Source organism: Ambystoma mexicanum, chromosome 6q (genome assembly GCF_040938575.1).
Source record: "Ambystoma mexicanum isolate Mex_15411 chromosome 6q, UKY_AmexF1_1, whole genome shotgun sequence".
In the NCBI taxonomy this organism is placed as follows: Eukaryota; Metazoa; Chordata; class Amphibia; order Caudata; family Ambystomatidae; genus Ambystoma; species Ambystoma mexicanum.
In genome coordinates, this window is record NC_090937.1 from 1,312,138,460 (window position 1) to 1,312,162,927 (window position 24,468).

The 24,468-nt window shown below is 45.9% G+C and overlaps 1 protein-coding gene across 1 annotated transcript in view; it reads left to right on the forward strand.

The window, feature by feature from the left end:
* FBXL5 (F-box and leucine rich repeat protein 5) overlaps nt 1-24,468 on the forward strand; it is a 406,066-nt gene that overhangs the window by 22,066 nt on the left and 359,532 nt on the right. The window contains exon 2 of the mRNA XM_069631934.1: nt 16,979-17,194. Within this exon, the coding sequence (XP_069488035.1) occupies nt 16,979-17,194 (216 nt within the window). The remainder of the gene's footprint in view (nt 1-16,978; nt 17,195-24,468) is intronic.

Consider the following 24,468-nt stretch of genomic DNA (forward strand, 5'->3'; position numbering starts at 1 on the left):
TTATCTAGTGCAATGTTTCAAAGGCATTCTCTGGCCTTCAGGAGGGATCGGTGCATATCAGCAGTGGTACTTAATACATATTTGGCCTCCCATTTGCCTGCCTCTCTTTCGGCCTCCACCACCTTTCGGAATTGTTCTTTCTTCTTGGCAGATGTCCAGGAGATCATTTCTCCTCGGAGCACCGTTTTGTAGGCCTCCCATACTACTGCAGGGCTCTAATAGTGTCGCAGTGGTTACCCTATATGCCTGCGGAATCGTGAGAAAAAGTAAAAGCCTGGATAAGGAGGCGTGGGTCCCAGAGTGAAACGAGTAGCTACAGTCTAATGGGTGGAGTTCTTTACACACATCACAGAGGCCCAGGGCGGACGCAAATATCACCAGTCTAGTGGGGGAGTCGGAGTTCCGCCCTCAGATGTGAGTGTGGTCGAGTGTGGTGTCCATCACATCATTGAAGTCATCCCCAAGGATCCATAGATCATTTTAGTATTTTGCGACTATAGCCACAATATCCTCCATAAGTTCTCCCCAAGTGCTGGCGGGGCATATATGTCCAAAATGCCTGTTTTCCCCCCCATAGTGTGCCCTGTATCACCACAAATCTACCGTGGGGGTCATGCTCCACATAGGTCCGCGTAAATAGGAGGCATTTGTGCATTAGGATCAGGACCCCCCGGGAACCCATAGTGAATCTGGCATGTACCGCAGTACAATAGTTCGTCCTACGAAAGAGGGTGCAAGTTGTGCCAGCTAAGTGTGTCAGTAAGGAGGGCAATGCCAGAGGATTGTCTATTAAGAAATTGGGTGACCAGACGTCGTCTAATCCCGGATCCCATGCCATTGAAGTTCCAAGTGAGGAGTTTAAGGGGTTTACAGGCACTTCTGGCATTTAGCAGACTCTGGGTGCCTGCCATGGGTGTTGAACAATGTGCAAACGATGTCTTCTACACGTGCAGCTTGATTTGGGTAAGGGAATGCATGGGATTTCCCACTCAGTCCTACAACAAACTTAAGCAATAAACAAAGGTAAACAACCCTCCCTCCCCTGCCCCATACTCCGCCCCAACCCAAAGGATCTGTCGCCCGAACACTTGCTGGCAGTCAAAAGATTTCGCTGACATCACTAACCAAGAACATAGTTCGCCCCATAAAAAAACAATCTGGAGGTCATGGGCGGTAAACCAGCAACTGGCTCTGATATAACAATCGTTCCAAAACAAAACTAAAAAGCAAAAATGGGGCTGTGGATGGGAGATTCACTGGATTTCACAGTACGAGCTGATGCCATGGCAGTTCGGTGGCTCGTTCAATGCTGGGCTTCAGAGAATACGTTGATTGATCTGCAGGTATGTATCATCACAGTTCTCCTCTCTTCCTATATACCATCTTCACCCCGGTTATTGCCTTCAGAGATCCTCCGCTTGCTCAGGACCATTCTGCTCTGGCGCTGGATGCCTCTCTGGGCGGGGCGCGATCGGGTCGGGAGTGGGGTCTACCACTCGGGCCTTTCGGCTCTGTTACCCAGTCGCCATCAAGGTGTCTTTCAGCCCATCGCCAGGCCTCCCACGGGTCAGTAAAGTGCAGTGGGGTGCCGTTGTGGTAGATCTTCAGTTGGGTCGGAAATAATAGCCCGTATTTCACATTCATGGAGTATAGCTGCCTCTGCAGCTGCTCAAATGTTATATCTCGCCGGTGTAATCTGGAAAAAAGGCGATTGAGCCATTGTATGTGATCGATCCTTTTGTGCGAGCCATCTGAAGCAGCGCATCACTGTCTCTATAATTTAACAGTTTGGCTTTTACTGTTCTCGTTGGTGCGCCCAGGGTGGGTCTTCACGATGGCCTACCATGAGCTCTTTCCACAGAGAACATTTTTGAAAAAGATTTGGGTGCAAAGACATCTACCAGCTATTGTTCTAAGAAAAGTTCCATGCTGGGCCCCTGTTTTCTCAGGAAGCCCCAAGATGCGCACATTATTGCGGCACAATCTGCCTTTCCCTTCATCGACCCAGGTCTCCAAGGTCTTAAGGCAGGTTCATTACCTGCGAGAGCTGTTGGTTAACTCCTCTGAGGCTGTCCTCCGCTCCGTAAATGCATTGTTCTGCTTCCCCTGTGCGGGCGCATAGTTTCTGTATGTCATGTCAGAGAAAGGAGTCCTCTGCTGTAATGCCGCCCGTTTTCTTTAACATGTAGGAGCAAAATTGGCTATGGCAGCCATCATGCCTTTCTAGGAGAGTATCTCTTCCATGGCCGGAGTGTCTGACTGCAGTGTTCGATCCATAGATGCTGCAGTAGTATTTGTTTTGTGTACTGGTCCATCTTACTTTGGGTAGATGTCTTTTTAGGCTTGTCCTTAACCATGTTGTGCGCTTGGGCCAGGTGGGTAGTGTTACAGCTATGTAGTATGTAGGTATTGTGTCCAGATTGGTAATACAATGGTCTGCAGAGGTTTGGAGCTTGGTGTGTAGCACGCCAAATGTGTCTGAGTTTCCCCAGGTTTACCCTGTCTGCCCAGACACACCACCGACTCAAGCGGTTCCTCCAGAAGTCCGCCTCCCCGGGTATTGCACTCTCACTTGCCCCTCGATTGTGTGCTTGTATCCAGACGTTCTTCGACCACTCGAAGGGGGCTATGTCGCATTCCTGGGGTAGCAGTGCCAGGTAAGCGTTCCAGCGCGTCCTAATTGCATCAATTGCGTCCTGTGCAGTGCGGCTTTGAGAGAGGAGGCACTTCAGGCACTTGCACCCCTGGTTGCACGGTTGTGTCTGATCTGTTGTAGGGCGGATAAGGACCATACGTCTGGGTGGTCCGGCAGTGCCTCTCCTGCCTGATTCTGTGGCAGAGTGGCATGAGATAGAGGTGGGTGTGGCCCCAATCGTTTTACGGGAGGAACAGTTGTCCAGTATCCTCAGATCTGGCTGTAGATACTAGTGTGGGGCCAAGACAGTTAGGCAATGTAGGTCTGGATGGGCGAATAGCTTGTGGGTTGGTACCATGGGAATGGGAGCCTGCCTCTACGAGTTTCACCTAATGTTGACCCGTGCCATGCTGCAAGCTGTTAATGGCATTGGTTCAGGCAAAGTGCCGTGTTGATATTGGGCCATCGTTCTCTATAAAGATGATTGTTTTGGGGCATCAGCCGTAGAGTTCAAGGACTGTGTTCCACTGTTGTTTTCTGGTTCTGGTATGCTTGCCTCTTTCCCTTTCACAGCCGGGTCTAATCACTGCACTCCTGTAGTCTGAATGTTCTGCAGTGTGTACAGGGAGTTTGGAGTCTTGCGGGCGTTCTGGGGGCAGGGAGGTATTCTCGAAGCCTCAGCGGTGTCTGCCTCTCAAGCCGTCTTCATTAACCTGTGCGGGAAGCAGGCTGTGATACGCTCGCTCTCTCCTCAGGTCAGCACGAAGAGAGCACTAATTCGTAGGAATCTGCTGCTCGGTCCACGTGGCCGGCAACTGTCAAGTGGCCGCCTCCACCGCCCCAGCGTTATCTGTCTCCTCAACCGTCTCCCCAAGTACCTCTACGCACCTCAGATTGACACTGGGGAAATCCATTGTGATCGGGTAGGGTTTCACGTGCCTTGAACCACGTCAGCATGTCAGCATGTAACACATGTGTCGGAGCCCGGTTTTTCGTCATTACGGGTTGCCAGCCAATCACTGCATAATGGGGCAAGTTGAGCACCATTACCCAGGTGTCACGACCCTCGCCCAAAACCCCCTCTGGCAAACCCATTGGCCAGGTGGAGTCAGGACTCGGGCCTCTAGAGACTGGCATCCTATTCAAAAGCCCTCATGGGGCCAGTCCTGGCGCCTGTGGCGCCAGGCTCATACACCATGAACAACAATGTGCTTGGGAACTACTCTATTGTATTGTCGGCCAACATGGAGGCATCCACATAAGTTTGGTTCCTAAGAACTAAGCTATGCGGTCTAGTGTTTTGGGTGTGGCAGGCCTGGAACTACTTTCCCTGATACTACTTTACCTGGGCTATATAAACCACACCCTGACTGCAGAACATGCTTCGTGTTACTTTGCAGCTTGCAACGTGACGCTCACCATGTCCAGCTATTCCCTCGAACCTCGGAGAAGCAGAACCTGCAAGGAGACAAAAGGAACATCATTAGCAGCAGCATCTTACCTGCAATCTTCATCTTTAAACACTCGCAGCTACTGAGAACAGCTTCCTCGAATCTGCACGCCTCCCGGACAGAACGACCCGAGAGAGGACGATGGAGGCAACATTAAAGAAAGCTGTAGAGACATTTACATTTTACGAACTGCTCAAAAGGCTTACCTGGCTGGTCGCCTCTCGGCTGGCACCACTCCTGACATTCCACTCGCTCTGAAAAAGGCTGCAACCTACAAGGAAGGAAAACTCAGGTTAGCGAAGGCAAGACTTTGCAGCGCTGCGCATTGCGCTTACTTACCGCATCATAGCGCTCTTAATGCGCCATCATTTACCAGCAGGGCTCAACCAAGCCAGTTTGCCGCGCTGAAGCTCCGCATACCTAAGGGAGAAAAAAAGAGACATTTTAAACAAAGAAAGGCATGCAGGATAGCAACAAAACTAAAGAACAGCAATAAGACCTACCTGAACAATATCAAACGGGCCGGCGTCAGTGAAGTAACTGGACCGCACTCGCCCATGAAAGACAACGCACCCCTGTAAAGAAGGCAGGATGGAGAGCATGCCTAATTCTACCACAAGGTGAAGAGAAGGCACCAGAGGGACTGAAAGCATAAGGGGGTGGAGGGAGGGTACTTACCCCAGTCGGTCAGTCTTGAACACAGTCCTTCTGTATTTTCAGGCAGAACCTTCCCCGCAGACCACATCAGGGCAAAGCTGAGAAGCATTCCAGTGAGTAACCCAGCTGGGTGGCGTCCCTGTGGATACCAGGTGAGCGTAACACCAGGATCTGACAAACGTATCCCTCAGACAATCATATTTCCACGGTCGTTTGTTTGTTTCGTATTCATCGGTCGGCGGCCATCTTGGCGTTCCTTGTCCGCTTGGGCTCGGCACCCCGTCTCGAACACAATTTTTCCACCGTGAGCTGGAATCTGCAGGGCGCGCTTGGTCTAGCGGGTCCCCATATGTATATTCCCTTGCCGGTGTGTTTCCTGTATATAGTGCAACGGAAAACAGGAAGAATTACCAGGATATTGTTGGCGGCCACAGGAGCTCTCGGGATCTACATGGCTCCCCAGTAGGCAACGCCCCCCAGTTTGTAGTTAGTTAGTTTGGAGTAGGCAATGCCACAGGGCGCTGCCAACAGGTGCCTGCTTCACCAGTGCATAATAGTAAATGCCATTGGTTAAGATGCTTGCAGGTTGTAAGCATTTGTTACGACTTTACTTTGTAAGTGTCCCTAAGCAGAACAGTGCAAGCAGAATGTAGTTAATTATCGCATACTTGTCAGGGTGGTAATATTGCGATTTGCATGTGCTAGGGCGATTTCTTTTTCGTAAGTCTTATCCTCTTTCCTGCGCCTCCAACACATCTTCTGGACTCACTGGGATGTTTGAATTGACCTTTGAAGGTGAGTGAGACTTTTTTATTTTAATCTCGTTCACCTTCTGCATTTACTTTTGTTCTGGGATCATCTGACTCTTTTTATAGGTTTACAGTGAGGGGAGACCTCCTAGGTTTTGGCTCCATGGTTTCCTATGGCAACTCCTCCTTATGTAGCGTGCTGCCAGGGACCCCTAGGGACTCTTTTGCAATGTTTTTTGCAGTGCCATTTTGCCCGCCACACAACCCCCCGCTTCCCCAGTTCAGGAGTGGACGTCACCCTTTTATGACCATGGTATTTTATTTTCAACACAAGCCATCTTTCATGGAGTGATGTGGGGACACTTTGGATCACCTTGTTTTTGTTTCAAGTTGGACTTCTCCCTTGGGGTGGTGGGGCTCCTTTTCTTCATGCACCTTGGTGGGCTCCTTGTAAGAAGCCCACAAATGCTCTCCTTTGCGTGTGAGGAAGTGCCTGTCTGCCTCGTTCAGGGGCTCGGTTGTTGCTGGGTAGATTCTACGAGGCTGGCTGTCATCTATTGCACATCCACCTCCAAGTATGAATGTTGCAGAGTGCCCTTATTGGAGGGCAGGGGTAACCCCTAGCCCATTTTCTGGGTATAAGATGACAAGCTGGACCCAGGGACCATGTGAACCATTGGAGCTGATGAGATCTGAAAAAGACGACTAGGGACTTCTGCAGAAACAAGCATTGGCTCAGCTAATAATACTGCGTTTTGAACTTCGACTTTCACAGAGGTGACTTCCACCTAACACTGTGCGTCTCACCGGCACACAGACGCACGCACACACGCATGAGTCTGGGACCCACACCCAAAAGTGTGTGTGGGGGGGAGAGAAGAGAGAGACACGCCGACACCCCCCCCCCACACTGCGAGAGAGCCCCATTCCATCCCTCCACCCCGCCTCACGTGTGCGTCTGGGACCTGCACCCATATGACTAGCCAAACTTGAAAGTGAAGAGGATCTGGGACCCTGTGAGAGAAAGAGACAACCCATGGGAGAACACTTGCTTGGCAGGAGAGTGAACAAAGCCATGTAAAGTATTGCGAGTCTGGGACCCGTGCTCACAAGAGAAGTTGGGGATAAGATGGTCAAGAACCCTAGGACTGATAAAAGGAATCCTCTGCTTGATAGCGGAGCGTGCCAAACTGGTAGGATACAAGAACTGTGAAACTAGGAAACAATTCCTCGTGATTTAAGATAAAATACGTCTAGGGGAAAGGTGCAACTGCCTTGTATGTGAATCCTGTATTTTGGAACCTTATTTTTGGGTTCTATGTGTTAATATCCCCGCAAAAATATTGCGCTACAAAAATATCGCCATATCTTTGCAGCGCTATTGACACATGGACCCTGCGGTGAACACCCCTGCAACCCTCTCATTATTTCAAAATGTGTGGGGGACACCCCTGCAACCCCCGCTCCCACAAAATATCCTCCCCAAAAATATCACATATGGCGAGACTAACTGCCATATGTACGGTGATATTTCTAGTGGGGATATTTTGTAGGGATACCTATTTTTGCATCACTTTTATTACCAGCAAAACTGGGAACGTGTCTGTTGATTGAAAATACAGCAAGCGCTTTCTACTTTGAGAAGGGACCATCCTTGCACAGTAGTGTTTGGGACAGAAGTATGTTTTCAGACACAACAGTGACTGACCTTTTTAGTTCGACTTCCTGTCAATTTTAGTAGTTTTTTTTGTGGAAGGAAAACCCCGCTTAGCGTTGGGGATAGAGGTATTTTTCCAACCCTCTTTCTATTGATAGAAGTCTATATGGAAAAACATGCCATTTTGTCCGAGCCTTAGTTCTGCAACCGTGCAAAAGGGATATGTAGGATTGCAAGCTTCTGATCGGAATCTGTATGGCACTCTCGTAGATGCCCATGTCTTTGAGCCAAGATGACAGAACCAGCAGCTGGGGCGAAATCCTCACAAACAAGAAATCTTAATGCCCCTGTGTCGCCTCTCAAACTTTTATTTTTGCTCCGAATTCAGTGGCCTATTATATTGAAAAGAAATCATTCAGAAAGGACTCTTGCATGCATGATACATTAGTTCAGAGATCAAAGTACCTCCAAAGGCTTTACTGTTTTCTCTGCTGCTATTGAACGACTACCTAGGAGGCTGTAAAGGACTGAGCCAATTTCCACTGTCTGAGAACCTCGCCCGTCCTATCCATAGTGGGATAAATCTAGGCAATGACCCCTTAACCGATTCGGTTTTCTAAGAACCACATCTTGAATATTTGGGTGGATGGGGAAACAACCCATGGAAACAACTTTTTTATACTTTCACAGCCTTAAATTAAGGCTTCTTTTCTTTGGAATTGTTTTTGACTCTTGTGAAAGTCTCCGATATTAAATATTTGCTTTGGGATGACTGTCGGACTGAGTCAAACCGCTATTTCTTCTTGATTGTCTGTCTTAACCTTCCCAGGTGAAACCATTTCAGACAGAGGATCACTTCGCAAACTGTCTAATATTTTCACCCAAAGTACATCTACTATGCCTTTTTATTTATTTATTTATTTATTCTTATGCTTTGGAGACTAGCAGGGTTAAAACCTTCGAGTTGAACGCTACTTACCAGGAATAAGTTAAATAAAGTGTAGGTGACTTTAGCAGCAGTAGCTTTTTGGGAATTATTGTCGATTTGAGCCAATATCTTGCGTCTTGGAGCTTTTGTTTGTGTATGTGCACTGGGGACCAAGTGGAGTAGAGCTCTACGGGGTCTGCCCACTCATGAGCCATTGCTGATATGAATGGGTTTCTTTGTATGCTGCTTAGATTTCTGTCTGCATTAATTTGGGGCATGACTATGTTGGAATTAAGTTTTGTTAGTGGAGCCGGTATCTTGCATGTCCACTGCAGGGTTGATTTTCCTACTTTGTAGAAGTCTCATCAAAGGGACCGAGTTTGTCGGCACTGACGTGGCATGTGCCTCCCATACGATGAGGGTATGGTGGGGTGACCAAGAGGACCTTCCCTACACTGGCCTAATGGCCTTGCTTCACTTTGAAGGGTGGGGGTGACCATGGGGGCCTTTTACCACCACGTTCTAAAAGTCAGGTTACCTATCTGTCATCCAACCTGGAACTAAATATAGGTAGAATTACTACTTTCTTACTTTGAATATGATTTTCTTTTTTTTTATGTATTCAGTATTTTTTTTAATATTTAATTTACTGAAATCTTGTTTTCCTAGACCCGATAGTCTCTCTTGAATATCGGGGATAGTGTTATTTTCTAAATGTAAATCATTTCTCTGTACTGTTATGTGAATTACCAAATCCTTCCTATGTATAGGCACAATCAGACGGAATCCAATTTTGTAAGTTACTCCGAAAAGGAATCGATGCTTTTCAATTTATTTGAAGGTTTATTGCGATTGTATTAGCCTTGAGATACTGTTTCCAAAGTTGGCCATGTAATTTGCTACTAAAACCTTTTCTTGATTTGTATTGGTCTGCTGTCATTTGAATGTTAATGTTGGACTGATCTATTTGATGAGGTAATGATGGTCTGCTAATAGCTTCCTGTAACTCGATGCTGGAATAACTCTAGGCATATGCCTCTGATGTTATCCACTACTAAGTTGAAGTTATCACCTTGATGCTCTGCAATTGGTTTGTAGAAAGAATCAACAAACCCAGTTCTTTTAATCGGATTTCAGCCTGTTGTGAAAAACCTGAAGACCTTAGGTTTGCAAAATACAACGGACTCTAAAAACAATATCTTCTTGTAATCCCTGTCTTTCCACCTACTAATTAATGTAAACTAAAGTATTCATTTTTGCCTTAATGATACTCTTCAAATCAGGCCTGCCTATTGTAGAGTTCCTTTACGTGGCACTGATGTGCTGGTGCCACTGATTGTAACCTATCCATGGACCTGTGCGGATGTAACGAGGTGCCAGGATCCTGTGTGTCCTTTTGTTTCCCATTATCTGCTTTTTTAAAGAGTATTTTTTGGGAAGATTTGCCATTTTTTAGAGTAAAAGTGGCTTTTACACTGCTTACCTGTAGGGTTGAACACGTGGACTCGCACAGCACACATTATGTGCATTATCTGTGTATTTCCTGCTGACGAACTTCGGTGAATAATTTTGTGGTGCACCAATAATTCCTAGTTGCCAAAAACAGAGGGCACAACCAGATTGTCACACCACACAAACTGGGTTTAGGGTGTAAAGGTTTTATATGAAGGCCTTGTTGTGTACAGTCTTTTGCACCTCTTATGGCATGGAGATACTGGGCTCCAGATAGAAAAGGTTTTTCTGAAGGATTTGCTTTCACGCTTTATTTTGGGCGTCAAAAGCATGGCTGGATGTTTACAACACAACTCTCAACATCAAAGTTGTATTTAGTGTATAACCGGTTTGACTGCAGGACTTGATTGTTTAACCTGTAATTTGTTTAGGACATACAGGACACAATCGGGTGGACGAGCCCTGCCTAACAGAAAACGCGCATGCGTGGATTGACAGAACACACGAACCGAGCCGAGTTTAAGTTATTCAAGGTTATCGTGTTTTTTTTATAGGGGGTAGCTTGTAGTATCTGTGCACTGAAGTTATGCTGTGCTTCGATTTGTAGGCTCTCATTTGTGTGCAATGTCCTTGCCTGTGTTTATTCCTGTATCGCTTCTACCCCGTAGCATTCTTGCTAGTGGATTTCTTTGTATTCTCCGTCCTCGTTCTGTGGTGTTGCCTCGGAGTCCCTAACAACCATTGTTTGTATGGTATGCAATCATACACTGGTGTTGTAGAGCTTTTATGTGAATCCTCTGCAAATACCACTCCTGTCTAAATTCCCTCTACTGCTGTCTCCATGCTAGCACTAATGGAGAGAAAGGGCTAAACCGTGTGTGTGTGTGTGTGTGTGTGTGCGTGTGTGTGGTTTTTTTAGGTTATGCTGTTTGTACTTGTAAAGCATGATCTTTCTCCACTTAAGTCCACTCCAGGCACTGTACGATAAAGACGACTAATGCTTACCAATACAAATGACTTATCTGCAAAGACTTTGGAGGTAAAGTACGGTTTTTAGGTCGTTGGTGCAAGTCTTTAAACCTGGGTGCATATTTAGCTGCAATGAAGCCCGCTCCATAGATTCCCCTACTTTATTTATTTCCATTTATAAAGCGCACTAAACCCAGACGCATCAAGGCGCTGTTGCAGATAACAGTTACACACAAGGCAGCTTTTGTATATATAGTGGTGAATCAAAGCAAACTTAAGAACAGCATTTTAAGCAAACAGTATTACCTTTAGTGATTTTCGGAAGGCCCAATAAGAGAGCTCAGCTTGCATGGTTGGCAGGAGTAGGTTCCATTGTTTGGCTGCGATGGTTGCGAAGCAAGAGCCTGCGGTTTTGGCATAGGTTTGTTTATTTATAAAGCGCTCCTCGCCCAAAGGTATTTGAGCGCTACAAGAATATGCAGTTTCTTAGTTACAATACAAACGCTTACAGATTATAATGCAGTGACCAGGAGGTGGTTTCAAGAACCAGTCAAATGGATAAAATTTGTATTACTATTAATAGTGGCAGATCCTTGGACGTGAGTGCAACAATTTTAGGAGGAAGCCCGTCCTGTAAAGAAAACGCACATGATTGGAAATGGCTGGCCAAAGCGTTGAATGAGAAAGTCCGAAGCTAACGCCCGAAGGACGGAATAACGCAAGCCTGTACGTTTGCTTCGTGGAACACTCGTGGCTTTCTCCATTTGCTAAATAACGACTGGCTTCAAGATTCACAATTGGTTTGTCTTCAGGAAACGTGGATGGGTGATATGCCAGTTATCTCAGAGTTTGAATGCGCATTGAATCCAGCAATTAAGGCAGCAAAGGGGCGACAGATGGCTGGCCTTTTAACCATGATCAAACAGTCTTCAGGCTATCGCTTGATAAAATCTACGAATTATACATCATACATTCAAGTATCTGAGATAGGCAAGAGGAATCGCGTATTGAAGGACGTAGATGTGATTCAGGTGATCAATCTGTACTGGAACCATCGCTGTACGGGGACATACCCTTTTATTGACCAAGTAATGACGATCATCGATAACTTGCTTGGTACAAATAATGGAGTCGGAATCATTGTCTGCGGTGATTTAAATATTGATTTCTTCAAGTCCCATCACCCGGAGAAAGAACAACTTGCGAAGGATTGGTCGGAGGAATTAAACGCTCACGATGTTAAATGGCTGTACGCAAGGGGACATCCCGGCGAAGTCGACATGGCACCAGGATGGCCATTCGTCAACTATAGACTACATCTTTACGACAGACGCTCTTCATGCTAGGGTAAAATCACTGAAAATTCTGCCCATGGAAAACACCTAAGCTCCATTTATCCAAGATAAACTGGATTTTGTACGCTGATGTATTCTGGATGTAACCCTGATTGGGTTGAGGCAGTCCAGAAGTACGTGACCATGAACAATCTGAAAATTAATGCAGCTAAAAGTGAAATCCTGGTGCTTCCCAACTTAAGCAATAAACAAAATGCAAAGGGAACAAGTTTGCATGGAAGTTAGGTAAGGAGCCGCTTCGCATATCAAAAAGCGTAAAGTACCTGGGCATGACTCTAAATTCCAGCATTTGTGATGCTCTATGGTTACTCGAATGAAAAAGGAAATGCGGACAACTGGCATGTCAGGCTCTACTTCTGCATAGAAAGTTTGGAAAATGTTCAATGCGACCCTTGAGAGACTTCTATGAACAGAAAGTATCACCAATACTAACATTTGGAGCTGAGAATGCCTTTGGATGCTCGTTTAATCATTGGGCCTCGTTAGAGCATGTGTTCTGGACTAAAGCCTTAAGTCTACCAACAGGCATTTCGACTCAGTGTATAAGATATGAACTTGCTTTAATTTCCTTGCACGCACGGATTAGCTACGAACCTAATGGCGTTATAATACTTCACAATGCGCCATCGGATGGAGGAGATATTGTCTCCTTGTGGGTAAAACGCTACGAAGATCTTCTGCGTGAATACATCAGCGTGGAAACTCTTCATGCAAATCCCTCAGTAGCAAAAGTAAAGATATGGCGAACAGATTGGAAAGCTACATGCAACGAGAGATCTGCCGCTAGAGCTATGGAAAATTCACCTGCCAGAGACAAGAGGGTTTAATGTGCTACAAAAATACCAGCAGCTATTCCCAAATCCCAGGGCGCGAAGACTCTTTATGCTGTTTCGATTTAATGCTCTACAAACCAAAGAGCAGTCCAGCCATTGGGCCTGCAATACAGGCGCAAATCCTTCGTGCAGATTCTGTAAGATCGAAAGTGAATCGCTTAAACATCTGGTATTGTTTTGCCCGAAATTGAAAGATGAGCGCTCAATTCACTTGGCACGTTTGAGCAAGGATCATCCGACGTTATGTGCTGAAGAATGGTTGAGGCGAATGTGGAATGGCATCGATATGAAACTAATAATGCCTCTGACATCATTTCTAGCACTGATTGACGCAAGGTTAGATACATGGGAGCAGTCGTAGAACGAGAGACTGATGTGAAAGCAAGATGGACACTTTATTATGATTAAATTGGACAATGAAGGGACGGGTGGATGGGAAGGAGTTTGTGTTGTGTTGTGTTGGATTGTGTTTGTTTGTTTACTGTGTAGTATTTTAAAGGTTTGAATTTAAACCAATAAAATTATTTTTCTTTAAAAAAGGTATTTGAGCGCTACAAGAATATGCAGTTTCTTACAGATTATAATGCAGTGCAGTATAATACGGGTTACGACATGGTAAGTACACTGGAGATACAATACTAGGATAATATACATATATACATAGGGGGCAAAGGTGGCGATGGAAAAAGTCTTAGTAGAGGGTGCTAACAGGGAGAGAGGTCTCTGGACAAGAGCCAGAGTTTAGTATTTTTCCTAAAATTGAAGAAAGATTGGTCAATTCTTAGTGAAGCAGGAAGGGAGTTTCCAGAATTGAGCGGCCATGATAGGAAAGCTACTGCCGCTCGCTTTTTTAAATTTAAACCTGGGGACTTTTAGGCAGCCGGCATTGGTAGTCCTAGTGGGACATAAGGAGGTTTTATTTTTTTTTGATTTTATTTTATTATTGTTTTTTTTTTTTTTAGAAAATGTATCGGTGAGGTATTGGGGTGGGGGGGCTGAGTTGTTGGGGCATTTATGGGTCAGGGAGTCTGTTTTGAGATGTATGCTGTCCGTGACAGATAGCCATTTGTTGTCTCGTCTGATCACGGAAATGTTTCTTTTGGAAATGCCTAAGGCTGATCGAGGTGACGTAGGGGCCTCGTTGGAAAGACATGTATGCATGATAGTGTTTTGAATAGAAGTAGTTCGCGAATGAGGTCCCGGTGTGCCTTTCTTATTGCTGAGGTGATGTGCTCCTGTTTGCGGATGTCCAGGGCTGCTCGCAGTGCATTGTTTTGTATCACCTGCATTTTACGGATTTTGTGCTCTTAGGTGCCTGAAAAGAGTGCATTAGAGTAATCCAGCCTCAAGCCAATTATTGTTCAGGCGATGGTAAGGCAGCTGTTGGAGGAGAGGAACGGTCTAGCTGCATTAATCAATTTAGTGGTGTAGGCGGCTGAAGAGGCGATGGCATTCACTGGTCGATTGAGGTAAAGGGTAATGTCCAGATAAACTCCCAGCGTCTTTACTGAGGGTGAGACAAAAGGTGTCTCAGGCCACTCTCCTAAGATCAGTCAGGAGGCTACAGATCAACATACAAATGTAGTAGGTCTTCAGTGGCCCCGATCCACAGGGGCAAAGCCTAGTATCGGCTAAATCTGTAGTGTCCTCTTCATCAGGTAATTCACCCATGGAACAGGAATCCGGCAGGAGTTGGGTAAGTATAAAAGGAAGCTTGTTTATTACTTACATGGTTTAAGATAAGTGGTTATTAGGAGAGCAGCATTGTAGCTTCCTCTCAGTTCAATCTTCCATCCTGAAGTCCTCGTCAAACCTGGAATCTGGATGTTCTCTAGGTTCCATGGCTAACCAGACATTCCATTAGTTATGCACCCTTCTTTACAGATGCAAACGAGGAAACATGGTATCGACTCACTCTTAACGCAACCTATAATGCATAGACAAAAAATCTTGCAACCCAATTAGAACTTCATTGAAACTCGGCACACTTGAGACACATGACGACGCACTCAACCAAAAATACAATAAACGGTCACCTTCTATCCAGCACACCCTGCCCTACGTGGGTCAAACCAAATGACTTCTGCAACCATCAGCATATACTTGACTCCTTTCTATCTGGAGCGGCCATCTCCATGTTTTGAGGCTGCCACTTTCAAGCACATACATTTATGCTCGAGCCTGCCCTCTTTTAAACCATACTGTCTGGCACCTGGACATGTAGAGCGATATTACATAACTTGCATGTACAAACGACCTTATAGCCAATAGAGGTTAATATATACATATTTAATATTTTCGGTATTATGATGGCAGTGAAATGTACCACTCTGAAATAATTAACTGGGTACCAAAAATGCCTGACAAATTCACCACACAGTAGAAAAATCAGCCAAAGAGTGCAGTGTGGTTGGAGGGGAAATGGGTATTAATGGGATGCAAATCCTATAGATTTCACTTGGCAATGGGCGTTAAATGGGTGGGACAAATGGCCAAACGACCTATATCCATCCTCATAGGTGAACCTACATTGAAAAGCATGACACACCTGTATTCAACGCTCCTATTTCAAGCTCTCATGTTAAAGCTCTTGTTTTAATGATAGTAGCTTTGGCTTTTATAAGTAGCGCTTTCAGCGCCACCTAATAGTTAAAACTAAAACCGCTTAAAAGAAAAGGGTCTACATCGATTCACAATGGGACTAGTTAAGAGCAGATGGTCCAGGCAAACTTGGTTTTGGGGACAGGACACAAGGATTGTGGTCAGATTTCACCAACAATGTGGGCATGGCATTATAAAAAGATCCTATTCAATGTCGCAGCTGAAGGGTCGCCAATACTGTGGCGGGCAAGGTGATGACATCACAGATCACATCAGTAACTGGCATTAAGCATGGCCTTCAGCCTTGGTCAGCATGCATGGGTAAATATATTTGAACATATGAATGGGCACTAGTCGTGGCCTTCAGTTATGGACGGTGGTCACAACTTTCACCCACGTGCACTGAATATTTTAAAACACTAACAAGCTACTAACTATAGATTTTGGCCTTTACCAGTGGATGCAGCTTTCAACAGTGTCCACTGTATATTATATACACTGAACAGGCACTAGCCATGGACTTTAGCACAATACTGGCCAGTGGCCACAATATATTCTAACATATAAATGGGCCACTATCCTCCTTTAACCATCATCAGTTTTTACATCTTTTGGCCATGTCCACTGTAAATCTTAAAATAAAATGCAATTAGCAACGGCCTTCGACCATGCCCACTGGATATTATATACACTAACCTGCCGCTAGCCATGCTTTTCAACACAATACTAGCCAGTGGCCACAGCCTTTGTATTCCTATTAATTGATTGCGCTTCATAATGCAAACCATGAAAATTGAACTTGGAGGACTTTTCAAGTATTTAGTGGAGGGAAGAAAATTATCCCTTTACCCAAACATTCTAGGCATGGTATGGTATGGTATGTTGCTGTCAGTAAAACCGGCAATGCAACTCATTGGGACAATCTGGTTGGAATTTTAGTTATGCACTTCTCAATGGTTCATTGATGCAGCCAGATAGGGCAGGATGTAATAAGGATCGTGAGAATTTATGGTTGGCGTTCCACTTTATGCTCCCTAGATCATCCGTGCATTGTATCTATTCATTTAGTTTTGACTGTCTTTTTTGACCCTCTGTTTCTCAAAGCCTGCAAACTTTTGTACATCACAATACTGGTTCCAAAACAGGGCGACATCAGTCTGTACTTGATGAATGTCTTTGAGAGATGGCTGCAACAGATAAGCGAATGGCTTAAGAGTATATTGTTCTACTACTACGCTTTTATATGGAATAACTGACTGATATTTCAGCTTGCCATGCTTCCATGGGGCCTTAGGCAATAAAGGGACGTGCAAAGAGTAAACTGATTGCAGCAGGGGTGCAGAGAGAGACTAACATAGTGATACAAATGGAGTTGGACATGAAGAGGATGACGCACAGAAATTGAGACAAAAGGAGAAGTGGAGGGAGAGATAAATAGTAAGCTTAATAGAAATGGGTCGAGGAGACCTGATGGTGCTCCAATGCAAGTTTTGGACCTTGCAGGGGCTGAGCCCCGGGTCACTTAAAGCCTAGATTGGTGAGTACCTGCACTACTACGTTACATTTTTAAAGCACTGTGTTGACATTGGTAGGCTTTACGCAACGCGCCCCCAGACATCTGCTAGCCCTATTGTAAAGGAAAACAATATTGTTTTTATGTATTCTAATTGTGTTCCTTTTCCATTGCGCAGCTGTCTAAGACCAATTTCGCCAACAATAATGACTTTCGGGCCCTGCTGCAGTCGCTGCATGCCACCTTCAAAGAATTCAAAATGCACGAGCAGATTGAGAACGAGTACATCATTGGCCTGCTGCAGCAGCGTAGCCAAACTATGTACAACGTACATTCCGATAACAAACTATCAGAGATGCTCAGCCTTTTTGAGAAGGGATTACGGAATGTGAAGGTAAGCTGCCAACGTAAACCTCTGTGTTACCTCCAGGCATTTGCATAGCTGCAAAGATTACTAACCTGATTAATTTCTTTGATTTGATCCTTGTTATGTTTCATGTTATGTTTTTGGCACATGTACTAAAAGGGGGAGGGGTGAGGAAGAGTGGATCATTCATAAATTCATCTCTAAATTAGCATTGGCTTTTGCAAACCAGACTTTGACTTTCATGCAGCGGTGACAGAAGTAAGAGGCATTATCCGCTTTAAATATGAATTGGTGTCCCACAGATTTAAAGACTATCCCAACATATTGACAACATGCTAATTTGGGATCCCTACTGCAATATAAGATTTGGGGAACTAAATGGGAGTCATTTTTACATCCAAGTCCTGTCCTCCTTCACCACACGTGTTGGTGTTACTGCTCACGGGGATAGGAACGGAGCATTTCATTGCATATCAAAATATTTGCTCAAATTTGATTGGTTATAAATGCATGCGTTGTCACACCACTCCACGTGCTGCCCCCAGCATTGCCTGCAATACCTTTTCTCTTCATCGGATGGGACAGAGTGTGGGTGCTGTGATCCATGTGCACCTTGTTTTCTTTTTACCCCCTCCTTTTATTTTTTCGTTTGTAGTTTGCTATGTCTTGCTCGGGTTCACTTGTCTATGCTGGATAAATCCAGTTTTATGGCACACGCTTGCTGCAAGTAGTAGTTCCCCGCCATGGATCCTCATTTACTCTGTCTGGAATGCTTGGGCCCGGAACATTGGTAGGAGCGCTGCTGGTGCTACGATTCCTTTTTGGTCCACGTGCTCACTCGCCAACTTCAATGCTAGGAGGTGGTGTTCTAGAGAACACTTCTGCAATATCTTCGAGAGTTCCCGAAGGTGAAAAAGTGTAAGTGATCTTCCTTCGTTTAGGGCACGCCGGCACAGACACTCCTTCCTAGTGGGTCTGTGTCCTGGATGTGTCTTAGTGATCCTTTTACTCACCAGAATCTTTCTGAGGTTACCCACTTTGGGGCTAAGTGCAGGCAGAATCCGGAGTATTTCCCCCTCCAAGAGGGCTAAGGCTAAAACCTAGTCACCAGGCTCCCCCCCCCAATGAATTTGCTGTGGGCATCCATGCTGAAGAGGCTAATTTGCAGTACCCATTAACAATAAAGATTGCCAACGCTGACAGCTCAGGAAGTCTTCATTCTATTAAAGACAAGGAGGTGAGCATTATGCTTTATCTTTCTTTAATACTGCCACAACAGCTTTTCAACGTGCACTTTTAAACATCAACATTTTTTTTTCTTCTAGCCTTAAAAGAAAAATAGCCAAAATAGTTTAAAAGTTCCAAACTAGAGTCTCACATCTTAGAACTATGTTCCCCTGGGAGTGCAGTAGTCCTGACCCTATCCCATGCTCCCATGCAGTAATGGATCATCCTATAAGAACCCTACTGTCCCAGGTCCTTTCCTCCTTTCTTTCTTTGCCTTGAAGATCCTCTGTAACGAATCCAACTCTGCTATGAACAGTCAACAACAAACTTCCAACTCATAACTGAAACAGTGTTCTTGGAACCAAACTTGTCCTGCTTCTCGGCGACTTAGAAGTACCATGACGGTTCAGTGATTGAGATCATGCTGCTTTCTGATCATCTCCTAGAGAAAAACAGAGACATATTCTTTTCTAAGGGCGGGTGACAAGACAAAGTTGTACATTTGATATTCACATCATAACATCAACTTTCGAGTCTTTCCGGGCGGGATATAATGCTCGCCTCCTTGTCTTTAATAGAATGAAGACTTCCTGAGCTGTCAGCGTTGGCAATCTTTATTCTATGACAAGACAGGAGGCTCACATTATACTTCTTCAAAGCTAGCCACCACTCTATTTGTCAAATGTGACACTGGTTTGAAATAAAAAGTCTCTAAAGTAGACTCGGATGACCAATCAGCCGCTTTCATTATATCTTGTAGTGGCACTCCCGCTGCGAATGCTCTAGATGCCATCGCCCCTCTAGCTGAATGCGCCTCAAACTGTGACAAGTCTATGCCTGCCCATTGCTTTACTTCGCACACCCATCTTGCAATCGTCGCTGTTGCCACTGCATGATAAGGCTTTCTACGTGCTATTAGCAGCTGTGTTACGCCTCGCGGCCTCTGGAGCGCTGTAGCGGTATCATAGTCTTTAATACATTGTGCTAGACATAGTTTTTTATTCTCTGTAAAATAGGGGTATGAAATTACTTGAGTCTGTTTTTCGTTCTTTTAGTTATGGAAAATGCTATTCCTTCTGGATAGAATACCTTCCTATGTATCTCTAGTGCTTTCACATCAGAAACTGAGAGTTGCGATCAAGATAAATCTCTGTTGTCTGGCCACGTAAGAAACAGCTGAAAGACTTCTCTGACATCCCATAAGGTCGTATACTTTCTGGAGGCTTTCTCAACTTCATTCCTCTCAATAGACACAAGACTGATGGATGTTCTCCTATAGCCTTCGCCTCTACCATGTCATGTCCCGCCGAGATCGCGGACCGCAGTACTCCTATAGGCCTGAAGGCACTACCTTCTTGGAACTTTATTTCTAAGAAGTTCAATAATTGAACTACAGGGGCAGAAATGGGATCCAAACCATGGTCTGCGCACCAGCGAGCCCAACTCTTCCATGCCGCGTTATAGCTCCTGATGGTGGAAGGCTCCCATGAATCTCTGATGCAGTCTTCAGCGAGTCGCGAAATGCCTGGCAATACCCACTTTCTCCTGAAACCCTGCAAGCTATCAACCGCAGGGTGCCTGTCGACACAAGGGGATGAATTCTCCCGATTGGGTCTAGCAGAAGGTCCGGCTGCTGTGGAATTATCCTCGGAAAATCCGTAGAAAGTTCCATCGCTACTGGAAACCAAAGCTGGGATCTCCAGAGGGGGAGGAATATCAATAGGTTTGCTCGTTCCCTGCGAACTTCCGCTAGCGCTCTCGCGATCTTGAGAAACGGGGGGAAGGCATAATTCATTGCTCCGTTCCATGGTTGGAGAAAGGCGTCCGTGCCGGCTGCACCCGGGTCTAAACTCCAACTGAAACAAGTCTGTGTCTGCGCGTTCAGTATGGATGCAAATAGATCTATCTGTACGGGGCCCCAGAGGTTCTGTAATCTCCCGAACACGCTCGGGTGTAGTTTCCAATCGCTTGAATCTACAAGATATCGTGAATTCCAGTCTGCCCTCTCGTTGAGTGTCCCCGGCAGATACTCTGCTGTGACTGTTACTTGATTCTGCAGGCAGTAGTGCCAAAAGTCTTTCGCTAGATCCGCTAGCATTCTCAATCTCGTTCCTCCCATCTTGTTGATATAACGCACTGCTGAAATGTTGTCCATTTTGAGCAGTACACAACATTGAACTTTGTCTTTCGTAAATGCTCGCACCGCAAAGGACCCTGCTAAGAGTTCGAGACAATTTATGTGCATTCTCAGTTCTTGGTCTGACCACTTCCCTCCTGTCTCTGGCGCCCCATCCGGACCTGCTTGTGTCCGATTCTATAATGATGTCTCCGAAAATTGCTCGACCATTCCAGGCCTCCATGTTGGCGAGTCACCAGTGGAGTTCCGAGATCACTTCTGGGTCTAGGGTCACTAGCTGATGACATCCCACCCCCTATTGTAGGTTTCTTATCTTGAGCCTCTGTAACGCTCAATAATGGAGCGGGCCCTGAAAAATTGCTTGAATTGAAGCCGCTAGAAGGTCAACTACCCTTGCGAGAGCTCGAAGAGCTATAACCTTCTTTGCTATAACTGCTTTGAGCTCTTTCTTTATCGCTTTTTATTTTGTGATGTGGAAGTTCGAGGGTTGCATTGTTCGTATCTATATTGAAACCCAGGAATTCTATATTCTCCACCGGCACTAGCTGAGATTTGTCTAAATTCACTAGGAATCCTAGAGAGGACGAGAGCGTGAATATCCATTGCACGTTCTTGGAAAGAGTGGCTTTGTCTATACTCATGACTAGAATGTCGTCTAGGTAAATGATTATGCAGATACCTCGCTCTCTTATGGCTGCTGCTACGGGCTTCATTAGCTTGGTAAATGCCCAAGGCGCCAATGCTAGGCCGAACAGAAGACATGTGAAGCGCCATGTCTCTCCTTCCCACCAAAATTTCAGATATCTCCGAAACTCTTGAGCTATCGGAATCATCAGATAAGCGTCTTTGAGGTCTAATCGAGCTAACCAGTCCCCCGTCCGCAGGAGATCCCGAAGTAGATGAATTCCCTCCATCTTGAAATGATTTTAAACAATCCATTCATTTAGCTTCTTCAGATTTATGACTGGACATACTTTGTCCCCCCTGTGTACAAGAAACAAATTGCTGAGGAAACCTGATCCTCCTTGTGTATCTTTTTCTATAGCATTTTTGTCTGCTAACTGGAAAATTTCATTGTTCAACAATAGCCTCTTCTCGAGGCATCTGGATAAGATGGGGTTCTGATCTCTGCACTGGGTCTCCCATAAATTCTAGGCGTAAACCTGCGACTGCTTGCAGCACCCATGCATCGCGCGGTGCGCTTAGAGTTCTCCCTCCCACTCTTACTTTCACTACACTCACCTCCTGACGCATTGGGTTGCCGGTAGGAACCTCTTCCTCTTCAACCTCTGGGAAATCTGGACCTGGACGGGAAGAATGTATCTTGTTGCTTCCCTTCCCAATATTGAGCGCGTGGCCCTTGGGGTCTGCGTTGGTTGTTAAACCGACCGGACGTACGACCCATGTAACATCCGGTCCCGGAAAAAACTCGAGTGGGGAAAATCTTTTTGATTGAGCTTTGCGCTCTTTCTAGAGCTGAATACGTTCCCACGAACTGTGCCATTTCTTTAGCGAATGCCTTGCCGAATAGTAGACCTCTTGCTCCTTCACCTGCCTCGTAAAACGCCAAGTCGCTTAACTTGCTGTCAATCTTAAGAAGTACTCCTTCTCTCTGCGGACAGGGCGCAATTTGCATTACCCAAAATGCACACAGCTCTTTGAGCCCAACTGGCTAAAACGGAAGCATCTACCGGAGTACCTGTGTCCTTCGACTTTTCCGCGAGATCCATTATCTTAGGCAATGGACCGACTAGGTCGAGGAGCTTATCTTGGCACCCTCGCCAGGCTCCGTCTACGCCTTTACGAATATCTTTTGCCGTCTTTGTAACAAAAGTGACCATTTTGGGGTCTAGCTCAGGCATGTCGGCTAGTTTACCTGGCAACCCGGGTCTAGGGCATTCGGAACGCATCCGCAATCTTATTTCCCTATCCAGTGGCTTGCGTATACGTTGAGCCATGAATGCTGCCACTCTGGGCGATGGTACCCACTACGAGGACTTAGGATGTCTGATAGCCTCTGGGTCAAACATATCTGCTGAACCGTCAGGTTCCTGAGGATCTATCTCCTCTTCGTAAAGGTGATCCTCTTCTGCTTTGTCACCCTCATCATCGGGCATGTAGCCCTCATCATTGTCCCCTGGATTACTCACCCCTGGGGTAGGGGGTCTGTCCTGGCTTTTCTTCTTCTCCAGGAAAGCTCTTTGTAGCCTGGCGACAGGGTCGCTATTCTCTTGGGGAGTGGAATCCTCCCTATCCAGATTGCTCGGGGGTGGGTCAAAGAGTGTTTACTCTTGCGAGCCGCTTTCTTCCCCCTGTGTTCAACCCCATCTTCGGGGTGTCTGGCTGTCAGCTCTTTATCTTGGCATTCTGCCTTTCTCTTTTTTGCAAGCAGAGCTTGCTGTTCATTAAATACTGCTTCCAGTATATCCAGCCTTTGGGTAATAGGCTGCACTCCTTGAGACACTGCTTTGGTCAAGAAATCTCCTAGTACCTGCTTGAAGCTCTGTGACAGGTCAGTGTCCTGCTGCTAAGGACTTTCCTCCCACTCTTCCTCCGACCATTCTGGTGAGGTAGAGGGAGTGGCACCGGGACTTTTGTAATGGGCCATAATGTTAGCAAGGCTAACTGCTGTGCTGTCAGCAAGGGATATAATATTAGGTACCAGTAGCTTTTTCATAAGCTCCGCTCAACTTGAGGTGCCTCAGATACCAGAAACAGTCTTGTACGTATCCCTTTGAGCTCCGTTTTATGTAGGACCGTGTCACTTTGCTTTCTCTTCACTCGGCAACCGCTACGCAATGGAAATTGCGGTGTATAATTCTATGGGGGGTGACGCTCTCACATGTGGTAGTGTTGGATCGGCGTGTAGATTGTCGTTTATCACTGCCATCTGACTGGCCCAGTAGTATGTCTGTAGCCTCGGTAGACCGATACCTCCTTCCGATATTGACCTCTGTAGAGTTCGAAGTGCTATTCTCGGGTGTTCGCCACCCCACAGGAGTTGCCTAAGTACACGCTCTATCACCTGGAACGTCTTGGTTGGTATGTGCAGCAGAGCATTCTGTAGCACATACAAGTAGCGGGGAAGTGTTAACATTTTGAACAATGCAGCTCGCCCTAGGAGGGTCAGGGGTAGAGATTTCCAATGTTGCACATCACTTGTAAACCTTTCCGTAATGGGTTGCAGGTTGTCAGGTATATAGTTGTTGAGATTTCTTGTAATCTGGACGCCCAGATATCGAAACTGTTCATGCGCAACTTTATATGGGAAGGCCTCAGGGGGCTCGTTTCCCAGTTGGTTCAGTGCAATAGTGTGGTTTTGGATCGGTTCACTCTCAGACCGCTAAAGGTGGCATATTCTTGTAATAGCTGTGTTACCACTGGGCAAGTTGTTTTAGGTTCTTGAAGGTATATCAGTAGGTCATCCGTGTATAGTGAGACTCTGTCCTCCCACTTTGGTCCTCCAGGGATGCCTTTCCATGTGCGCGTGTCTCTCAGCCGTTGGGCCAGTGGTTCCATGGCCAGCGCGAAGAGGAGGGCTGATAGTGGACAGCCTTGTCGTGTCCCCTTCCCCAGGGCGAAGGATCGTGACGTCCAGCCGTTCACCCTCACTTCGGCTGTCGGCGCCTCGTACAGCAGTTGGATCCAGGTTAGGAATCGCTCGCCAATCCCCATTTTACGCATGATCGCCCAGAGTGCTTCCCAGTGGACCGAGTAGGAGACCTTCTCAAAGTCTACCGCGAGTACTAACGTGGGGATGTCCAGGGTCTGGGCGCGCTCAATGGCCAGGTGTAGTCTGCGTATGTTCATTCTCGTAGATCTACCAACCAGGCATAAAACCACATTGATCTGGATGTATTAGGGATGTTATGACTTGTTGTAGGCGCATCGCCAACAGTTTCGCCAGTATCTACGTCTCGCTGTTAATTAGAGATAT